The 20,617-nt window shown below is 41.6% G+C and overlaps 1 protein-coding gene across 8 annotated transcripts in view; it reads left to right on the top strand.

Moving 5' to 3' along the window:
• Positions 1 to 1,031: 1,031 nt before the first annotated feature.
• Positions 1,032 to 20,617, top strand: part of CFAP54 (cilia and flagella associated protein 54) — a 298,472-nt gene continuing 278,886 nt past the window's right edge. For 7 of the 8 annotated variants that reach the window (XM_070454137.1, XM_070454138.1, XM_070454135.1 and 4 more), the window contains exons 1-4: positions 1,032 to 1,369; positions 11,184 to 11,289; positions 15,497 to 15,640; positions 19,146 to 19,317. In XM_070454137.1, coding sequence (XP_070310238.1) covers positions 1,053 to 1,369; positions 11,184 to 11,289; positions 15,497 to 15,640; positions 19,146 to 19,317 — 739 coding nt within the window. In that variant the 5' untranslated portion in view covers positions 1,032 to 1,052. Of the gene's footprint in view, positions 1,370 to 11,183; positions 11,290 to 14,450; positions 14,572 to 15,496; positions 15,641 to 19,145; positions 19,318 to 20,617 lie in introns of those variants that run through there. The other variant, XM_070454140.1, reaches the window with a different exon arrangement.

The raw sequence follows: 20,617 nt of genomic DNA, 5'->3' as shown, positions 1-20,617 counted from the left end.
AATATTTCTGTTCCTTCTCTTAGACAATTTAACATTTATAAACAAAGCAAGTTCTTTGTTTTTTTTTTTTCCAACTAGTACAGTTGGAAACTCATACTTTAAATGTATAAATAAACTAACTATTGCCCATAATGCAGGGAAAGAACTTCTCTTGCCCCCAAATAGTTTCCTTGAGGCCATTGCTTCCCCATCAGAAGCAAAGTCTCCTAAAATCCCCATTTAAAATGCAAAATTCTTTGAGAGTTACCACTTCAAGCATTAGTACACATTAATGTCCACAGGTTAAGGCTGAGTTAAATGCTCATGAATTTAAAATATAGTGATAATCAAGATAAAGCCGAAATATAAATGAATAAACAGACTAGTCATAACTACTAGACACCAACATCATTCACAGTTACAGATCTCAAGATCCAATAAGAGGGACCAGAGTGGATCAGTTGCATGCAATTGATTCTTAAACTGCTGTTAGATATTTTCCTATTTTCAGTTCTGTTGCTAACCTTAGTTTGAGTGCATGGTGGTGGGGGAAGGTCATTTTGAGCACAGCCTTTGGAGTCTGAAGGCAGGTCCCTGACCCTCCAACAGTTTACTCTGACCTTGGTCAAATGGCTAAACCTCCCTAAACGTTGGTTTCTTAAACTGTGAAATGGAGATACTAATAATATCCTAAATTGCAAAGTTATAATGACTTTTAAATGAGGTAAATGAGATTACTTGTTTCAAATGCTTAGAATAACTCCTGGCACATATTAATGAGCATCATTATTAAGTGGTCGAAATGGAAAAAGTATAGTTTGGATATGTGATCCTAAGTTTCTGGCTCTCCTATTCGCTCTCTCTCCAGAATCCTCTGTTATCACATCTAGCGGTGAGCAAGAGAGCAAAACCAAGTCAGGAGTAACACTGCTTTCTGGACAAGGTTTTTCTTCTTTTGCCCTCCAGGGGCCGCTGTATTTCCCCAAACGCTCGCGGGAAGCCTGGTTACCACGAGACCGTCGCCGGGCAACCGCGTGTACACACACCCCGGGACGGGCCCGGGTCTCGTCAACATGGCGGCGCAAGGCACCTGCTCGGTCTCTTCACCAAACGCGTCTCCCACCTCCGTGTCGCCGCCGACCGCGCCCCTGCCCTCTACTGCGATTTCGAAGTCGCCCCTGGAGTCGAAGGCGAGCTCTCTGAGCCCACAGCCTCGCTCGGCCGGCCACGAGGACTTGTTGCCCCTCGCAGTATTTTATGGGCCGCTGGACGCAAAAAACCCACTCCTGGCCACCTGTGAGAAGGAGATTCAGGAGTTGCTAGGCTTCATGAAGAGAAAGACGGCTTTAGCTACAACGGAAGAACAGAAATATGAGTTCCACCGGCTTTGGTAAGCAGAGGCAGGGCCCTGGGGCGGGTGCTGTCCGGAGAAGACAACTCCCAGGGCCCAGAGGCGGAGATGCTCTGAGGAGGCGGGCAGTGGTCCCTGGAGCTGGTCGGTGTTGCGGATGCAGAACCTGGCCAAAGGGCCCGGAGATATACACGAAGTTGAAGAAGTGAAGACTCGTCGCTATTACAATCCTTAATGCCTGGTAAATGTGTCTTGACTTCCTGCTCGGGTCAGAATAAAAGTCAACAAAGAAATGTTTCATAATTCACCCGTTCACATAATTCAACATTTGTTCTGAGTGTCTTCTAATTGCCAATGCATGCCAGTGAAGTTTTGGCTCACTCACAGGTTTCACAACTTTCCATGTTGTGGGTACAGTTTTGTATATGGAGGGAAAGGAATAACTTTGAGGTCACTTAAGTTCATGAAAAAGTTAATTCTTGATGCCATTTTGTGAACATTTGTACTTTATTCCTTTTTCAACTGCTACTATTAATAGCATCACAGTAACTTGTTCTTGATTTTGTGACTCATTTTGCACGTTTGCCTTTTTTGGATTCCATCACCATGTTATTATCTCGAACTGCAGACTACCTGTTTTTAAGGCTCTTTCCTGTTTGTGTTAACCATCTTTCTTTCCCAGGCAAAACACATTGCAAACCGAACAGTTAGAAATGTAGGCAAGTGGTTTCATCTTATATTTTTCATCCATGTATTTAATATGAAGAAATAGTTTTAACTTTATTATTCATTCAAGGATTTAAGTGCATATTTATTGAGCACCTCCTAAATATCAGGTTCCATTCCAGGAACTAGGAAAACATCAAGTTAAAAGAATATTCAAATTCATATCCCCATGGAGTATGTATTTTTGTGTCTACCAACAGCCACTAAACAAATATGTAAGGGAATTATTTTACAAGGAGTTAAGTGGTAGAAAATTAGAGCAGGGAGGAAGATAATGATATCAGGTGGGTGTTATAATTTAAAATGGAATGGGAGGGAACATGGTCAGGGAAAGTCAGGAAAACTGACCTTTGAGAAAGAAGAGAGGGAGGTATGGTAGCAAATGATAAGATTTCTATACAAAGAGTTGGCCACACTGGGAGAATGGCAAGTATGGAGGTCCTGGGGCGCGATTGTGACTGTGGGAAGAACATGTTCGGACAGGAGTGAGGGAGATGAAGAGTTAGTTTGTAGATATATTAAGATTGAGATGTGATTCACCATCCAGGTAGAGTTATTATGTAGGTAGTTGGATATGTGGAGTCTGGGGGTCAGAGGAGAAATACATTTGGGATTCATCAGCGTATGGATGACATTTAAACTTTGACATTTGATGGAGTAGCTAAGGGAGTGAGTATAGATGGAGAAGAAGAGAGTCCAAGGACTGAACTCGGGAACTCTCCAACACAGACAAATAGGGGGAGATGGGGAGAAACTGGTAGAGACTAAGAAGGAGTGGCCCAAGAGGCAGAGGAAATCCACTGGTGTACTGGAAGCCAAGTAGAGAAAGTGCTTTAAGAAGGAAGGAATGGTCAGTCAGTTGTGGCAAATCCTGCTGGTGGGCCAAATAAAATGAGAACCAAGAATTGACTAAGGAAAGTACTTTACGTGGCTAAGCTACATGTGCGTACATGTGTGCTAAGTCGGTTCAGTCGTGTCTGACTCTTTGCGGCACCATGGATTGTGCCCCCAGGCTCCTCTGTCCATGGGATTCTCTAGGCAAGAATACTGGAGTGGGTTGCCGTGCCCTCTTCCAGGGGATCTTCCCCACCCAGGGATGGAACCTGCATCTCTTACATTTCCTGAATTAGCATGTGGGTTCTTTACCACTAGTGCCACCTGCGAAACTCAGGCTACATATATTTATATTTAAAATGTTTCTGTTTTTGTGCCTTAGATAATAGTTTATCTTTCCATCTCCACTGCCAACATTCCAGTTCAGACCATCACCATCGCAAATTTTCTCTGTAGCCGCTTGAGTCTCAAATCTATCCTTCACATGGCAATCAGGATGACCCTTATCAACAAATCACCCACTCCCTTATCTAAAGACTTCTGTTTCCCCTTGCTTTTAGAATAAAATTACGACTTTTTCTGGTGTCCTCTAGGATATGAAGCTCTGGTCTTGCCTGCCTCTTTCATCTCAGCTCATCCCTCACTTCTCTCCCAGGACTTTCTGGGAAAGCAGACCTTTGTTTATCATCCCAGGGGCTTTATATTTGCTGCCTCCTTTGTCAGAAATGTTCTTTCCTCAATTTTTCAAGTATCTGGCTCCTTCTCTTCTTCCAGGTCTTAGTTTGGCTGTTACCTCCTTAGGAGGCCTTTCATATCTAATGAAGGATTCATCCATCAATTTATACTTTTATTGAATATTCATTTCTTATGTATTGTCCATCTCTCCTGTTAGAATGTAAGCTTCCTGTTGAGTTTAGATGGTGATCCACTTTTTCATTGCTGTATCTCTGGCACCTAACCTGAGGGTTGGGATATTGTGAACATGCAATGAATATTTGGCATTGAAAGCATTTGAGAATTATCCTTTTTTTTCCTCAATAATTGTTGATCTGGGTCAGTTGGTAAGTACAGTGTCAGCCCCATCTGTAAACAGAAACTCACAAACATTAAGGATTGACATGGACCTCAGCCATCTAATTTCTCACATGTTTAGGTATTTATTTACAGAGTAATTTTTTATTGAGTGCCTGCGATATGCCAGGGTCTGCACTGTTGTTGCTGTTGAGTTGCTAAGGCACGTCTGTCTCTTCTGTGACCCCGTAGACTGTAGCCCACCAGGGTCCTCTGTCCATGGGATTTTCTAGACAAGAATACTAGAGTGAGTTGCTATTTCCTTCTCCAGGGGATCTTCCCAACCCAAGGATGGAACCCCCATCCCCTGCTTGGCAGGTGAATTCTTTACCACTGAGCCACCACGGAAGCTCTAGGGCCTGCACCAATTATGGGTTAGACAGCGATGAGCAAAATAGATATGGGAATCTGTGCTCATGGAGAGAGGGGGATAGGCTTTTAATGAGTCACTTTTAATAAGTGAAGGCTTTTAATAAGTCAGCACACAAACAACAAGCGCCGTGAAGGAAGAAGCTACTGAGATTTACATGTGCCATGTGTTGCCCTAAGTCCTGGGGATACAGCAATGAACCAGACAAAACCTCCTGCCCTCTTGGTGCTTATATTCTAGAGGGGGGCATAAACAATAAGCATATTAAATAAGTACATTTTGTGGTGTCCTAGAAAGTGATAAGTGCTAGGGAGAAAAAGAGGAAAAGTTACGGAGTGGGAGACAGGAGGTTGCAATCTTCAATAAGGTGGTTAGAGTAGATAGCAATTGAGCATAGTGCTTAACGGGAATGTAGTGGAGACTTGCCTTCAAATGAATGGTGAGGGAGGTGACATGAGGCTGAGATTAGAAGGATGCCCGGCAGTCCACCAGCAAGGAAGAAGAGGATAAACAGAAGGAACGATCGTGTGGGAGGATCTTGGCAGGAAAGAGGCGGGGGCCTTGGAGGAGTGGACAGAAGCCTATTTAGCACAGTGTGGAGAGTGTGGGTGCAGTTCTATGAGATGAGATTAGAGGGTAGATCGGGGGGTGCAAGGTTTTAGAGGCCATTTATAGAGTTTACATTTACTCCAAATGCAATGAGAAATCGTTGCTTAGTTTTTGGCAAAGAATTAACCATATGTGATATTGTTTTAAAATATGTTGTTGACTTTGTCCAAATGGAGTAATGATGGCAATGTGGAGACCAGTTAGGAGTACTGGAGGTAGGAGTTGCTTTTATAACATATTTGACAAGATGGTTATTTTTTAAAATAAAAAATTGCTTATTTTTATAACTGTAGAGTCTCATATAAGTATAAAATTTGTAGTACCTAAAATACAGATTTTGATCCTACCAGCAATGTCCTTAGAGTGTGATGTATTTTAAAGGTATGCTTTTGTTATAAGGACACAAAATTTTGATATTCTTTTTACATAGTTATGTTTTTCTGCTTTAGAAAATTCTAAATATCCAGCAACAGTTATAGTCAAATAGCAATCAAAAGTGTATTAACAACTTTTCTTAAATGATGTGTGTTACATATTATATATTTTCCCTATTTAATCATTATGTAAGCCAATTCCCAGTAAGTAATTTTAACTTGAACTTATGGCTCACTTTAAAAAAAAGGAAATTCTGTTATGTAACCTTGAATGATTTATGAATTTGGTATTTTTCTTTTATGAGTAACAGACCTACTCATCATTATCTCATGTGTAAGGTTTGGGAAGAAAGAACTCTTTCAACTATGTAATTTAAGATTTCTACCTTAAATGTCTTGGATTTACTATATTTTATTTATTATAATGCATTTCATGAAGCAGAAATCAAAGTGAAAAAGGCAAAACAAACAAACCAAAACACATTTACCTTTTTAAACTTCTGTGAGCTATGTTTTCCATACACTTTATTTGGCATGATTACATGTATATATTTTACTACCCTTAAATATTGTTAATCTGTCCATGAAGGCAGGAATACTCTGTATCCGCCTCCTCTCTTGTCACTGAGCTATTACCATTTAATTTTTTTTTTGAAAGTCGTTCAGTCGTGTCCGACTCTTTGAGACCCCATGGACTGTAGTCCTTGGAAACTGGGTAGCCTTTCCCTTCTCCAGGGGATCTTCCCAACCCAGGGATCAAACCCAGGTCTCCCATATTGCAGGTGAATTCTTTATTAGCTGAGCCACAAGGGAAGTCCAGGAATACTGGATTGGGTAGCCTAGCCGTTCTCCAGGGATTCTCCCCGACCCAGGAATTGAACCAGGGTTTCCTGCGTTGCAGGCAGATTCTTTACCAAATGAGCTATCAGGGAAACCCCATCATTTAGGTAATTAATTGACTTTTTTTTAACGTGTTTTTGTTGAGGTTGTTCCATTAATACCCGATGTGTACCTGATAAGTACTTGAGCCATCTTCAGCCCTTAAGTTTAGCTTCTTGCCTATATCAGTCTGCTTGGGCTACTAAGAATACTGGAGAGGGTTGCCATTCCGTCCTCCAGGAGATCTTCCTGACCAGGGATCAAACCCACGTCTCCTGCATTGCAGGCAGATTCTTTACCCCTGAGCCATCTGGAAGCCCAATTACTAACTTCAGTTCAGTTGCTCAGTTGTGTCCAGTTCTTTGCGATCCCATGGACTGCAGCACCCCAGGCCTCCCTGTACATCACCAACTCCCGGAGCTTACTCAAACTCATGTTCATCAAGTCAGTGAAGCCATCCAACCATCTCATCCTCTGTGGTCCCCTTCTCCTCCCACCTTCAATTTTTCCAGCATCAGGGTCTTTTCCTAAGAGTCAGTTCTTCGCATCAGGTGGCCAAAGTATTGGAGTTTCAGCTTCAGCATCAGTCCTTCCAATGAATATTCAGGACAGATTTCCGTTAGGATGGACTGGTTGGATCTCCTTAAAGTTCAAGGGACTCTCAAGAGTCTTCTCCAACATCACAGTTAAAAGCATAAATTCTTCAGTGCTCAGCTTTCTTTATAGTCCAACTTTCACACCCATACATGACTACTGGAAAAACCATATCTTTGACTAGATGAACCTTGACAAAATAATGTCTCTGCTTTTTAATATGCTGTCTAGGTTGGTCATAACTTTTCTTCTAAGGAGCAAGCATCTTTTAATTTCATGGCTGCAGTCACCATCTGTAGTGATTTTGGAGCCCCACAAAATAAAGTCTGCCACTGTTTCCACTGTTTCCCCATCTATTTGCCATGAAGTGATGGGACCAGATGCCATGATCTTAGTTTTCTGAATGTTGAATTTTAAGCCAGCCTTTTCACTCTCCTCTTTCACTTTCATCAAGAGGCTCTTTAGTTCTTCTTCACTTTCTGCCATAAGGGTGGTGTCATCTGCATATCTGAGGTTATTGATATTTCTCCTGGCAATCTTGATTCCAGCTTGTGCTTCTTCCTGCCCAGTGTTTCTCATGATGTACTCTGCATATAAGTTAAATAAGCAGGGTGACAATATACTGCCTTGACGTACTTCTTTTTCAATTTGGAACCAGTTTGTTGTTCCATGTCCAGTTCTAACTGTTGCTTCTGACCTGCATACAGATTTCTCAGGAGGCAGGTTATGTGGTCTGGTATTCCCATCTCTTGAAGAATTTTCTACAGTTTGTTGTGGTATACACAGTCAAAGGCTTTGGCATAGTCAATTATTAATTAGTCAGTTTGGGCTTCTATAGCAAAATCACATAGACTGGGTGACTTAAACAACAGAAATTTGTTTTCTCATTGTTCTGGAGGCTAGAAGTCCCAGATGGAGGTCTGGCAGCATCAGTTTCTGGTGAGAGCTCTTTTCCTGGCTTGAAAGATGTCCACTTTGTTCTCATACAGTCTTTCCTCTGTGAAGCACACACAGAGAGAACTTGTTGGTGTCTCTTCTTATATGGATTAATCCCAGTGGACCAGGGCCCCACCCTCACGACCCCACCCTTACTTCCTCAGAGTCTCCTTCAAACGCAGCCGCGCGGGGGAATTGGGCTTCAACATGTGAGTTTTGAGGAGGCACTCACTTTGAGTGTATAACACCTTTCTTACCTAGGAATTTACGAGATAGGATCGGACAACTATTAAGAGAAATTTAGATTTTTCCTCGAGGCATTTATAATTTCCAAGAGAGAGGGAAGGAGTAAATATTAACTAAATTGGTGAACAAAATAAGCAATGATCTGCTTCCCTTTGAACTCTGGTTAGAAACCACATAGGAAACATAACCCTAAATGGACTGACTGGACAGTTGAACCTTTGAACTCTTTATAGAAAAGCATAAAATAAAAACAAAGAATTCTTTTCCCGAGTCCTTCATCCATTCATTCTTTCTGTCAACAAGTATTTATTGAGTGCTGACTTACACTAGCTATTCACTGCTCTTGGGGCTGGGCAATGACTAAACAGATGAAGTCCTGGCTCTCAGGGAGTTTAGATTCCAGAGGACTGGAAGGCACGGTTATATGCTGGCTAAGAGTATAGATGCACCCTGCCTCAGTTTGATCAGCTGTATATTTGGGATGTTGATACTACCCATCTCAGTTGTGAAAATGAAGTGAAAAATACTCATGTTGGCAAAAGACCCAGATTAGGCAACACAATATTGAAGGAGAAGAAATTTGGAGGACTGACACTACCTGACTTCAAGACTTACTACATTGACTACGATAGCATGGTATGGTGAAAGAATGGACAAACAGATCAAAGGAACAGAATAAAGAGCCCAGATGGATGTAAATATAGGCAACTGGTCTTTCACAAAGGAGTGATGGCCATACATTGAAGCAAATCTTTTTAACAAATGGTGCTGCCATTGCACATCCACACGTGAAAACCATATCTAGCTATAGACCTTATACCCTTCCCCAAAATTAACTCAAAATGGATCACAAACCTAATGTAAATTCTATGCTATAAAACTCCTAGGAGATAATATAGGAGAAATCGAGATGACCTTTAGTTTGGCAGTGGCTTTTGAGGTACGACACTGAAGACATGATCCATGAAAGAAAGAATTGATAAACTGGACTTCATGAAAATTAAAATTTTCTGCCCTGTGAAAGACACTGTCAATAGAATGAAAGCCAAGCCACAGACTGGGAGAAAAAAGTTGCAAAAGACGTATTTGATAAAGGACTACTATCTAAAATATACATGGAACTCTTAAAAACTCAGCAATAGGAAAACAACCTGATTTTAAAAACAGGCCCCAAATCTTAGCAGACCCAAGGAAGATAAATAAATGACAAATAAATATATGAAAAGGTGCTCCAAATCATGTGTTATCAGGAAGGTATAAGTTAAAACAACAGTGAGATACCACTGCACACCTATTAGCATGGCCAGAATCCAGAACACTGACAATACCAAATGCTGAAAGGATGTGGATCAACGGGAAAATTTTCATTCATTGCTGGTGGGAATGCAAATTGGTAAAGCCACTTGAGAAGACAGTTTGATGTTTTCTTATAAAACTAAACATATTCTTACCATATAATCCAGCAGTCATGCTCTTTAGTATTTACCCAAAGAAGCTGAAAACTTATTCCATACAAAAATCTGCACATGGATGTTTGTAACAGTTTTATACAGATTGCTAAAACTTGGACACAAACAAGATGTCTCTCAGTAAGTAAACTGGTAAACTGTGGCATACATAGACAATGGAATATTATTCAGTGCTAAGAAGAAAGGAGCTATCAAGCTATGGGAAAACATGGGTGAATATTAAATCCTCATTACTAAGTGAAAGAAGCCAATTTGAAAGTGCTACATATTGATACTACATTATTCCAACTATATGGCATCTTGAAAAAGGCAAAACTATGGAGAGAGTAGGAAGTTCAGTGGTTGGGGTAGTGGGGAGGGAATGATGAATAGGCAGAGCACAGAAGACTTTTAGGGCAGTGAAACTACTCTCTGTGATACAACGGTGGATACATGTCACTATACATTTGTCCAAGGCCATATAATGGACAGCACCAAGAATAAACCCTAATGTAAACTAGGGACACTGGGTGAAAATGATGTGTTAATGTGTGAATTGTAACAAATGTACCACTTTGGTGAGTGATGTTAATAACGGAGGAGGCTGTGCTTGTGCCAGAGACAGGGGCACATGGGGGAGTCTCTATGCATTCTGCTCAGTTGTTCTGTGAATCTAGAGCTACTTTAAAAAATAAAGTTGATTTAAAAAAATGCTTCCAAAGAGTCAGTCCCAGTGTTCATAGCAGCAATATTTATAATAACTAAGATATGGAAGAAACCTAAGTGTTCTTCAAGAGATGGATGGATAAAGAAGATGTGATACACTCATGAACACTTTACACACACACACACACACACACACACAGGAATATTACTCAGCCATAAAAAAGAATGAAATCTTGCCATTTGCAACAATATGGATAGACTTGGAGGGCATCATTATGCCAGCTGAAAGAAGTCAGCCAGAGAAAGACAAATACTTTATGATATCACTTATATGTGGAATCTAAAAAATACAACAAACTAGTAACTGTTATAACAAAGAAACAGACTCACAGACATAGAGAACAAGCTAGTGGTTACCAGGGGGGAGGGGGAAGGTGTGAGGGGCCAGATAGAGGTGGGGGATTAAGAGGTACAAACTACTATGTATGCTACAAGGATATATTGCATAGCACAGGAAATATAGTCAGTGGTTGATAATAACTATAAATGGAGTAGAGCTTTTAAAAATTGTGAATCACTATGTAGTACATCTGAAACTATATCAATAAAAATATTAAAATTTTAAAATCATTAAAGATGCATATAAAGAGCTGTCAGTGCTTGGTACAAAGGAAATACCACTTATAACCATAATTACATTTTTCAATAATTAGACATTGACAATATGGCACATTAGAAAGCACAGGGGAGGAAGGATGGGGGAAGGGATAGTTAGGCAGTTTGGGATGGACATGTACACAGTGCTATATTTAAAATGGATAACCAACAAGGGCCTCCGGTCCAGCACAGGGAACTCTGCTCAGTGTTGTGAGGCAGCCTGGAGGGGAGGGGAGTCTGGGGAAAAGGGATACACGTACATGTGCGGCTGAGTCCGTTTGCTGTTCGCCTGAAACTGCACAGCATTGAGCGTTGGCTCTACCCCAATACAAAATGAAAAGTTAAAAAACTTAGCACAAGGTAAGTTTTTAAGGATTGCTTGCTAATTAATGTAGGTTTCCTGTTGACTTTGAAGATATCGTTTTATTTTATAATTTTTACAGTGCCACCTCTTTGTTTAATATCTGGACCAAATACGCCCCCCGGCTGCCAGCTGCCTATTACAACGAGAAGCTTCTGAAGGTTGGAGATAGCCTTTGTGAAATGAAAGTAAGTACCTCTGGAGTAAAAAGAGCCCAAATGAAACTCATTTGGCTAATTATTATTATTATTATTATTATTATTATTGGATAGCATTCCTCTTTTACACAGTTTCGCCCCCCCCCCCCCCCGTTGGAAAAATCCAAGGGAATATGTAAAAATTTTAGTGAGGCACAGTGACAGAAAAAGTGTGCACTTTTAAGTTTTGTAGTCGGGATTCTCCGGAGGCGAGAGGTTCCTGAGCAGAAGGACAGAAGGCTGAGGCTGGGCAGGAGCACAGTCCGTAGTTAGCAGAGGGTGTGGTAGGCGCCCGGCAGGAAGTGCTGAGTCATCACGTTCCTACCGCACACAAAGGAGCCCAGACGCCACTTCCTGTTGTTTTTCACGTGGCTGACCTTGCCCACAGCCCTTGCAGGGCCTTGCTGCTCTGTTGCTTGCTTCCAGGTGCCTTGTCTCAATGACCTTCAGCTCCTTCTCAACACTTTGCCGTATGTAATTGCAGCAGTCATTCCGTACAGGCCCCAGTTCTTACTCAGTGTTGTATTCCAACCGAGTCCCTGCCTTATTTCTGGTTCCATTATTAATGCCTGGGTCTTGGATTGCTGCAGACTCATAGACTTGGCTTGATAAGACCACACCGACGCTGGGTTTTCAGTTAATGAAAATGTGAATTTTTCCCCATAACCTCTGGCTTGGGCCCAAATTATTCCAAGTTAAATATGAGTCTTTGGCACATGTATTAATAGGATCCTTGGACCAAGTGTTATTTTATACAAAGTGATTTTAGGCCAGACATGGGAGGGACTCTGTTACCAAGCCAGGTCCATTTTCCTGACATGAAGTGAGCCAAGTACTGAGCCGCTGAGGTTTGCAGCAGAGAAACAGTTTATTCACAAGGCAACCAGGCGAGGAACAAGTCTCAGATCTGCCTCCTGGAAGGTGAGGGAGTTGAGATATTTATGAGATATCAACAGTGTGGTCTTAGGCTCGGGGAAAGCTGATTGGAGGTAGGGGGAAGGTGAGGTAGTCAGAGTTCTGCACAGGTGCACCCGGGTTATGTGTGTATTCAAAATGGAGGTGCATAGCCTGATGGGAGCCCAGAGCTTTTCCGCCTCTGACGTCAAAAGGCTGGTCAAGAGCCCTGGGCAGGCCTAATTTTAGGGTTGGGGGTCCCAGCCATCCCCCAGTTGGCTGGCTCTAGGCAAGAGCTGACTCTAGTTCCTGTAAAACAGCTGGACAGCCTGAAGCTGTCCATTCAGTTCAGTCACTCAGTCGTGTCCGACTCTGCGACCCCATGGACTGCAGCACCCCAGGCTTCCCTGTCCGTCACAAATTCCCAGAACTTGCTCAAACTCCTGTCCATTGAGTCAGTGATGCCGTCCAACCATCTCATCCTCTGTCCCATTCTCCTCCTGCCTCCAGTCTTTCCCAGCATCAGGTTTTTTCCAGTGAGTCAGTTCTTCCCATCAGGTGACCAAAGTATTGGAGTTTCAGCTTCAGTATCAGTCCTTCCAATGAATTTTCAGGACAGATTTCCTTTAGGATGGACTGGTTGGTTCTCCTTGGAGTCCAAGGGACTCTCAAGAGTCTTCTCCAACACCACAGTTCAAAAACATCAATTCTTCAGTGCTCAGCTTTCTTTATAGTCCAACTCTCACATTCATACATGACTACTGGAAAAACCACAGCTCTGACTAAATGGACTTTTGTTGGCAAAGTAATGTCTATGCTTCTTAATATGCTATCTAGGTGGGCCATAGCTCTCCTTCCAAGGAGCAAGGGTTTTTTAATTTCATGGCTGCAGTCACCATCTGCAGTGATTTTGGAGCCCCCCAAAATAAAGTCTATCACAATGTTTCCATTGTTTCCCCATCGATTTGCCCATGAAGTGATGGGACCAAATGCCATGATCTTTGTTTTTTTGAATTTTGAGTTTTAAGTCAACTTTTTCACTCTCCTCTTTCACTTTCATCGAGAGGCTCTTTAGTTCTTTGCTTTCTGCCACAAAGCTGGGAAGGTATGCAATTAAGGAGAGAGAAAAAGAAAGAGAAAAAAATAACTAAAGCTACCTTAATCAGTGAAGGTAGTTTACAAACAAAGGGCTTTTAACAAACTCTTCCTTTATCTGTGTTCTGTAAGACAAGCTCATGAATTTCTATTTGTTATGAGCTTCTCTTAACTCTTAGGGGCACAATTTCAAATCTTCTCAGTCTACAGTTTTTCAGCTTCATTTTCCTCCTCCATTTCTATTTTCTGGGCTTGAATCTTTTTGGTCTGGGAGGGAAATTTACCGAATAGAGGCAAAGATGCAGAGGAACTTGCATAAGGGAGCATTAAGATCTATTTTCGGCTGCCCAAATTAAAGAATCCTCTCAGCTCCATGTAATTGGACCATGGTTCTTAGAGACTTGAAAATGCAGAGTTTGGGAAACTACAGAAAAAGAAACCCAAGTGCGATCCAACTTGTAAGCTATATTCATGTGAAATGGAATAACAGTTTTCACAAGAATTAGATGAGTGCCCCGATCTTTATTTTTATGCTTCTTCTCAATATAACAAGGCTTCCCTGTTGGTTCATATGGTAAGGAATCTGCCTGCAATGCAGGAGACCTGGGTTTAATACTTGGGTCAGGAAGATCCCCTGAAGAAAGAAATGGCATCCCACTCCAGTATTCTTGCCTGGAGAATTCCATAATAAGGAGCTGGTGATATACAACATGGTCTGAGGTTGTTTCAGGAGTATCCAGGTGGGTGGAGGGAGGAAGAAGGAACATGTTAGAAGTTGATAAAGCAAGTTGATAATGGGCAGTGGCCAAGCATTCAGAGTATTTCAGGTAGAATATCTAAAAGATTTACTAAAAAAACAAAGAAAATGTTTTAACTACTTTTCACTGATGGGAAAGTGGTCCGGAAAGGTATTTATAACCCTGGAAACAAACTTGAGTGGTTACTTTGGTTTCTAGAATCTATTTTTATTTTAGTTACAGTAAAGCTCATCTGGTTGGACTACTCTTGTTTTGAACCTAGATTTGAATTCATTGTGTGAATCAAGTTAGAATGGAAAAGATTCAGAATTAATTAGTGAGCCAGTAACAAACAAGTCAATAGAAATAGGAACAAAAGAGCGTTTTGACTCTGAATCTGCAGAGGGGCAAGGTAACCCAAGAGGCAGTTCACACCCAGGGCAGCTGCTCTTCCTGGAAACACAGTCTCATGGGAAGAAGCAGAGGAAGGCTGGAGCTGACTCATCTGTGGAGCCCTGCTGGCATCCACCGCCCTGAAACTTTCCAGGTCAGCTGTGCCCTGTGGGCTTCAGAAATGAGGCATCTGACTTTGTAATGGGAACCTAAGCATGAATTAGAACTGACGAGAATCGTTAACTAACAACAGCTCAGACTGATTGGTCCTGATGTAACTGCAGAAATGGGACATGAAAGAGCCAGCTCATCACCTGCAATCTTCTCTTCTCTTCTCCCTTCTTTCTTTCATTCCTTTCTTTTTTCCTCTTCCTTCTTTCCTCCACCCACCCCCATTTTTTTCTCCTCTACCTAGCTGCCCTCCCCTACCTGTCCTTTCTTTTTTGGAGCTTAGGAGGTATCAGAGAAGCAAGGCTGGTTAAACAGTTCCTCCACTTCTGTGATTGAGTTGGTGGATTACTATCCTCCGTTGAGGTTGAACCTGTTGGATTTTGAGTATATCCATCCAGGTATTACCACACACAACACCCTGGGGAGTATCCCCGTCTTTGAAGTCTCATCTCGCAATTGTTTCGTTGTGAGGAGAATTAAATAATGCACATGAATTGCCAAGAACAGTGTTTGTCATGTGTGTGTTTGGAAATAGTTGTGATAATGTTAGTAATGATGTCATGATGGAAGTAATGGTGGTCATGGTAATTATCAACATTGACATCATTGAGAATAATACGAACATTGGGTGTGCTAAGTTGCTTCAGTCATGTCCGAGTGTTTGTGACCCTGCCAGGCTCCTCTGTCCATGGGATTCTACAGGCAAAAATACCTGAGTGGGTCGCCATTCCCTCCTCTGGAGGATCTTTTCCACCCCAGGGATCAAACCCACGTCTCTTCTGTTTCCTGCATTGGCAGGTGGGTTCTTTAGCACTAGCGCCACCTGGGAAACCCCATATCACCTAATTTTAATAATGATAAGAAAAATGGTGTTTTAAAACCTTCATCGAGTCCTTTTTTTATTTCAGGAATATAAACTGGCCCTTTTGCAGTGCTATGGCAGATATCTTCAGCAGTTCAGCATCAACTTTGATGAGACTAAAGCAGACGTGGATCAATTCAAAGCTGTCTTTTTCCCAAAAGGCTTTGGAGACAAAACTGCAGCACATACAGTAAGATGAGAGTGGTGGCTGAAACAGCTACCATTGATGATTAGCCATGCGGCAGTCTGCCCTTTAGTGGACAGCTTCTCAGTGTCTTTCATTTGCCTAGCGTGGTATTTACCTGTGGACTATAAGTTGCTTAATAAATATTTTCTGTGCTGGATGAGAAAGCACACTTATTAACTTTTGTAAAGATGCTTTGGAGATTTTGTCACTATAATCACTTATTCATCCAGTAGGCAGTTTTATTATTATTATTATTATAACTAATATTGGTAGAGTGCTTTTACTTTTCCAAGTACTTCGGAAAACATTGGCTCCTCACAATAACTCTATGAGTTAGATACTGTTATTATCCCTATTGTATAAGAGAGAAAAAGAAAGCTAATCACACAGTATAATAACTAGTGACTCTGGAGAGGAAACATAGATCTTTTGATATGAAAAAAAAAACCATGCTTTTTTCTAGTATACCAGCATTATTATGTTAATTGCTACGGATGAGTCACTGGTTGAGCAGTTACCATGTGCTAGGTAGTCTTCTAAATGCTTTATCTTTATCTGTTATCTTGCAGCCTCATTACAGTCCTAAGAGATGGGTACTATTATGCCTCTTTGACAGATAAGAAACTGAGGTTTATTGGAGAGTAAAACACCTCGTCGTTTTAAAGCAATAGACACAGTTGGTGTTTGAACCCTAATTCGTCTGAATCCGAGGGTGTATTATTCCAAAATTAATGATTGTTCTAGGCCTTGAAAACAACATGTGGTTTAATAAGCAGAAATGTTGAAGCATGTTTGAAGGCACATTCAATTTGCCTGTGACACAAGTGCATGAATGAGAATACTGGGCAATGTGAGCTGGTGCTTAAATTGCATGGAGGGGAGGGGAAGGGATCCTGATACCAAGATATAATTCTTGGGACACTAGCTGATTGTCCTACAGCTCAACTCGATTCTGACTCTACAAGGAGACAGAGTCAGATTCCACAGGTTAAGGGTTCAGTCTTACAAGACCACTCCCCATTCCCCCCCATCCCGTACCCACTTCAGATTGTTGTTGGGGTCGAGAAGACCCTCCCGAGGAGGGAGTGGCAGCCCGCTCAGGTAACTCCAGTTGTTCCCTCTCTTTCTGACCGACTGGCTATAAACCAGAGGTTCCTGTGACCGTCCTGTGCTCATTAATGTGCCGTAGTGGCTCACGGAACTTGTGGAAACATTTTAGTCATTAGATTACAGGTTTACTGTAAATGGACATAATGTAGCTCAGGAACAGCTGGAGGGAAGAGATGCGCAGAGCAAGGTGTGGGGAAAGGCTGTAGTGCTTCCGTGGCCCTGCAGGCACCCCACTCCCAGCACCTCCATGTGGTCATCATCTTGGAAACTTCCCAAACACCATCCTTTTGGGGTTTTCTGCAGGCTTCATTGTTGTTGTTCAGTCACCAAGCCGTGTCCAATTCTTTGACCTCACGGACTGTATTATGCCAGGCTCCTCTGTCCTCCACTGTCTCCTGGAGTTTGCTCAAATTTATGTCCATTGAATCGGTGATGCTATATAACCATCTCATCCCCTGCTGCCCCTTCTTTTGCCTTAAATGTTTCCCATCATCAGGGTCTTCTCCAGTGAGTCAACTCTTCCCAACAGGTGGCCAAAGTGTTGGAGCTTCAGCAACAGTCCTTCCAATGAATATTCAGGGTTGATTTCCTTTAGGATTGACTGGTTTGATCTCCTTGCAATCCAAGAGAGGCTTCATTGCATAATTGTGATTGAATCATTGGCCACTGGTTGTAGATTCAACTTCCAGCCCTTCTCCTCTTCCCTGAAGGTCAGGGGATGGGACTGAAAGTGCTAAACCTCTAATCACATGGTTGGCTCCATTTGCAACTTAACCTCTATCCTTAGCCACTTTCCAAAAGTCACCTCATTAACATAGCCAAAGATCTTTGTCACTTACAACGCTTAAAACAATTCCAAGGGTTTGGGGGGGGGGGGTTGTGAGCTAGAAACTGTGGATGAAGAACAAACATATATGAGAAACATATTTTGGCCATCTGAGTGGCCAAGTATATATTTCCTATAAGTTGTAATATCTCAGTGCCCCATTGGGAAGAGTGCTGAATGAAAAGTTGGAACTTTTGAGCCCCCGCCCCCCGTACTACCCTGGCCCAGGCCTCCATCTCTCTTATACTATTGTGTTATCATGCTTACACTCAACCCCCCTAGCTGTGAAATCAGTTTTGTGGTGGCTAGAAATACGTGTATCCAAGCAGACAGTCTGCAGGGTAGAACAAGGCTCATTGGTGTTGTTGAGTGTACACTCACACAGCTTTGGTAGTTCTGACGTTTCTCTAGCCAAAATCACTCTCCTGAACTCCCCACCTATCCAGGTAACCTCATAAAGATCTCATAATCGGCATGTCCCAAAGTGAACAAACATCTTTTATCAGTCCATCACCCAAGCAGGAAACCGTTGCAAGCCTCTTTCTCTCTCTTACCTCTCACTTCTAATTGCTCATTAAATGCCTTGGATCTTAGACAAGACTTAGCTCTTTCCTTTCTCTTCATCCCCACTTTCAGAGCCCCATTTCAGGGCCCTTTAGTCTCTGGACAACCTCAGAAGCCTTTGATCTCTGTTAGCCTCTTGCATGTAGCTTTGTCCCCCATCTGCTTTGCATCTTTCATACTTTCGTCAGAATTCATTTCTAAAAAGTGTAAATCAAATACTAGTCCACATTCCTTGGAATGGTGTCCATGTTCTAACCATGGACCACTTCTATAGCTCAATTTGTCTTAAACCTTCTTACCCAACTTTAAAAAAAACTTTCAGCTCAGTGACCACAGCAGTCACCTTAAGCATCCCGAACACTGTGTGTGCCTGGAAGGCTTTTTCCTCTTGTGAGGAGCCTCGTCTTCCTCATCTTTGCCTCCCTGTTGCTTAGCAGAGTGTGGCAAACAGAGGTGCTCAACAAACATTTGCTGACAGAATTGTGTACATACATAACATCTGAATTAATATGTTGATATGCCATTAGGGAGACTTTTAAAAATTGTTTCAATCCTATATTCTTGGAAGTAGGACTTTGTACTTTTTTTTTTTTTTTTTTTTTGGCTAAGGAAAGATGATCTTAACTAAATGGATGGTTTGAATAAACTTATTTTACCGAGTTTCTTTCCATGTGTTAGTCCACTAAGGCTGCTATAGCCAAAATCCAGAGATTGGATGGCTTAAAAATATTTATTGCTCATGGTTCTAGAGACTGGCGAGTTTAAGATCAGGGGGCTGGAAGACCCTGTGTCTGGTGAAGGCCTGCTTTCCTGCTATGTTCTCATATGGCAGGGAGTGAGGTTTCAAAATATACATTTTGGAAGGACACAAACATTCAGTCTCCTGTACTCTACTGATCAATTGAGTTAGTTATGCATAATTTGTTTCCATTTTAGTTTTTTACATTTTAAGATGTGCTTTCCTAAGTTGTGTAAACATTATTTATATTCTTTTTTCTCATGTTTCAGTTTCATGCTTTAAATGGCAAAAATATTTGCAACTACCAGTTGGTCTGTGACAGTGATGTGAACCTGCGGAATAAAGATTCTGTGATCCACTGTCTGCAAATCTTGTCCTCCTTCAGGCTCATCATGCAGGCGGCTTTGCCACAGGAGCACCTGTGCTGGATTATCTTCAATGGTATATATCAGTGTTCAATATTCTACTTTTCATTGTGTCTTTCAGGAAGTTATTTAAATGCCGAGTTCGGTGATGACTTGATTACTTTGTGATTTAGGTAACGTTCCTTTCATAAGAGGACAAGGGGGCTCTGTTACGCTTTCAGCACATTTTAGCTTGTCCTTACGAGCAGGGACTCATACCGCAAGGGTGTGGGCTTTCTGCTCGAGGGAGGGTCAGAGCTGTGGGATAATCAGTTTCACATATAAACAAAAGGGGGCGCTCAGTGAGTAAGTCGATAGTGGGTTGGCCAAAAAGTTCGTTCAGGTTCTTCTATGACATCTTACAGGAAAACCTGAACAAACTTTTTGGCCAAATAAATCTAAGTGGAGAAGGATCAGAGGCCTTGCAAGTTAGATTATTTCTAAGCATCATCTATTTATCAGTCCTCTCCTCAAATATTTTGGCCAGTGACTAGGGCTTCCTACGTATCAACCTTCTCCTCCTACTTGTTTTTGAGTGAGGAACTATGAGAATGTGCATGTATATGTGTATATGGTTTATTTATATACATATATATTCATTGTATAGATAGACATATGTATGCATTATATATGTTTCATAAAGTGAATCTTATCTAAATCTTATCAAAATGTAACCTTTGTTTTTTTTCTTTTAAGAGTTACAATTCAAATTCAACTTAAATTCCCTTTAAAGTTAAAATTTGAAGTTATAAGGAGTAACCTACAGTATTGTTCTCTGGATCACATATTCTTGTAAGAAAAAGAATGACGGTCTGTTATGAGTTTATAAGACAAGGGCAAAACAACTTGAAAGAAAGCATATTGGATTTTCTCTCATCCATGGCAACTGACAGTATGCTTCCTAGTCTTTTCCTTCTTCACGCTCCCCAAATAATTTTTGTTGACATTTTGACTGTAATCAGACCTTACATTTGCTACCGAGATGAGACTGTCTCTGGGGGACATTTTTCAGGCCAGTGATTGTTAAACTTTTGCATCCCATCGTCATCAGAGTTGCCAGGGCCATCTCTCCGGGTGCATTGCTCATGCATCTTGGCAGGGACTGAGCCAGAGCAGAGCTTCTGTGCTCAAGAAAGGGCGATAGACCTGAGTGCTGGGCCCTGGGGTCAGGCTCTGCTTGAGAGGTGGAGACGATGCAGTGTGACTCCCTGTCTGAAATCCTTCTGAGATTCCCACAAAATCACCCCCCTCCCATTTTCTTTTTCAAAAAGATAGAACAATTCCTGTGTCTTCCACATCCTTATTCTGCTGTATGCTTTTTCTTTGGCATCATGTTC

The sequence above is a fragment of the Odocoileus virginianus genome, chromosome 23 (assembly GCF_023699985.2).
Source record: "Odocoileus virginianus isolate 20LAN1187 ecotype Illinois chromosome 23, Ovbor_1.2, whole genome shotgun sequence".
Lineage (NCBI taxonomy): Eukaryota > Metazoa > Chordata > Mammalia > Artiodactyla > Cervidae > Odocoileus > Odocoileus virginianus.
This window is presented reverse-complemented; position numbering and strand designations above follow the sequence as displayed.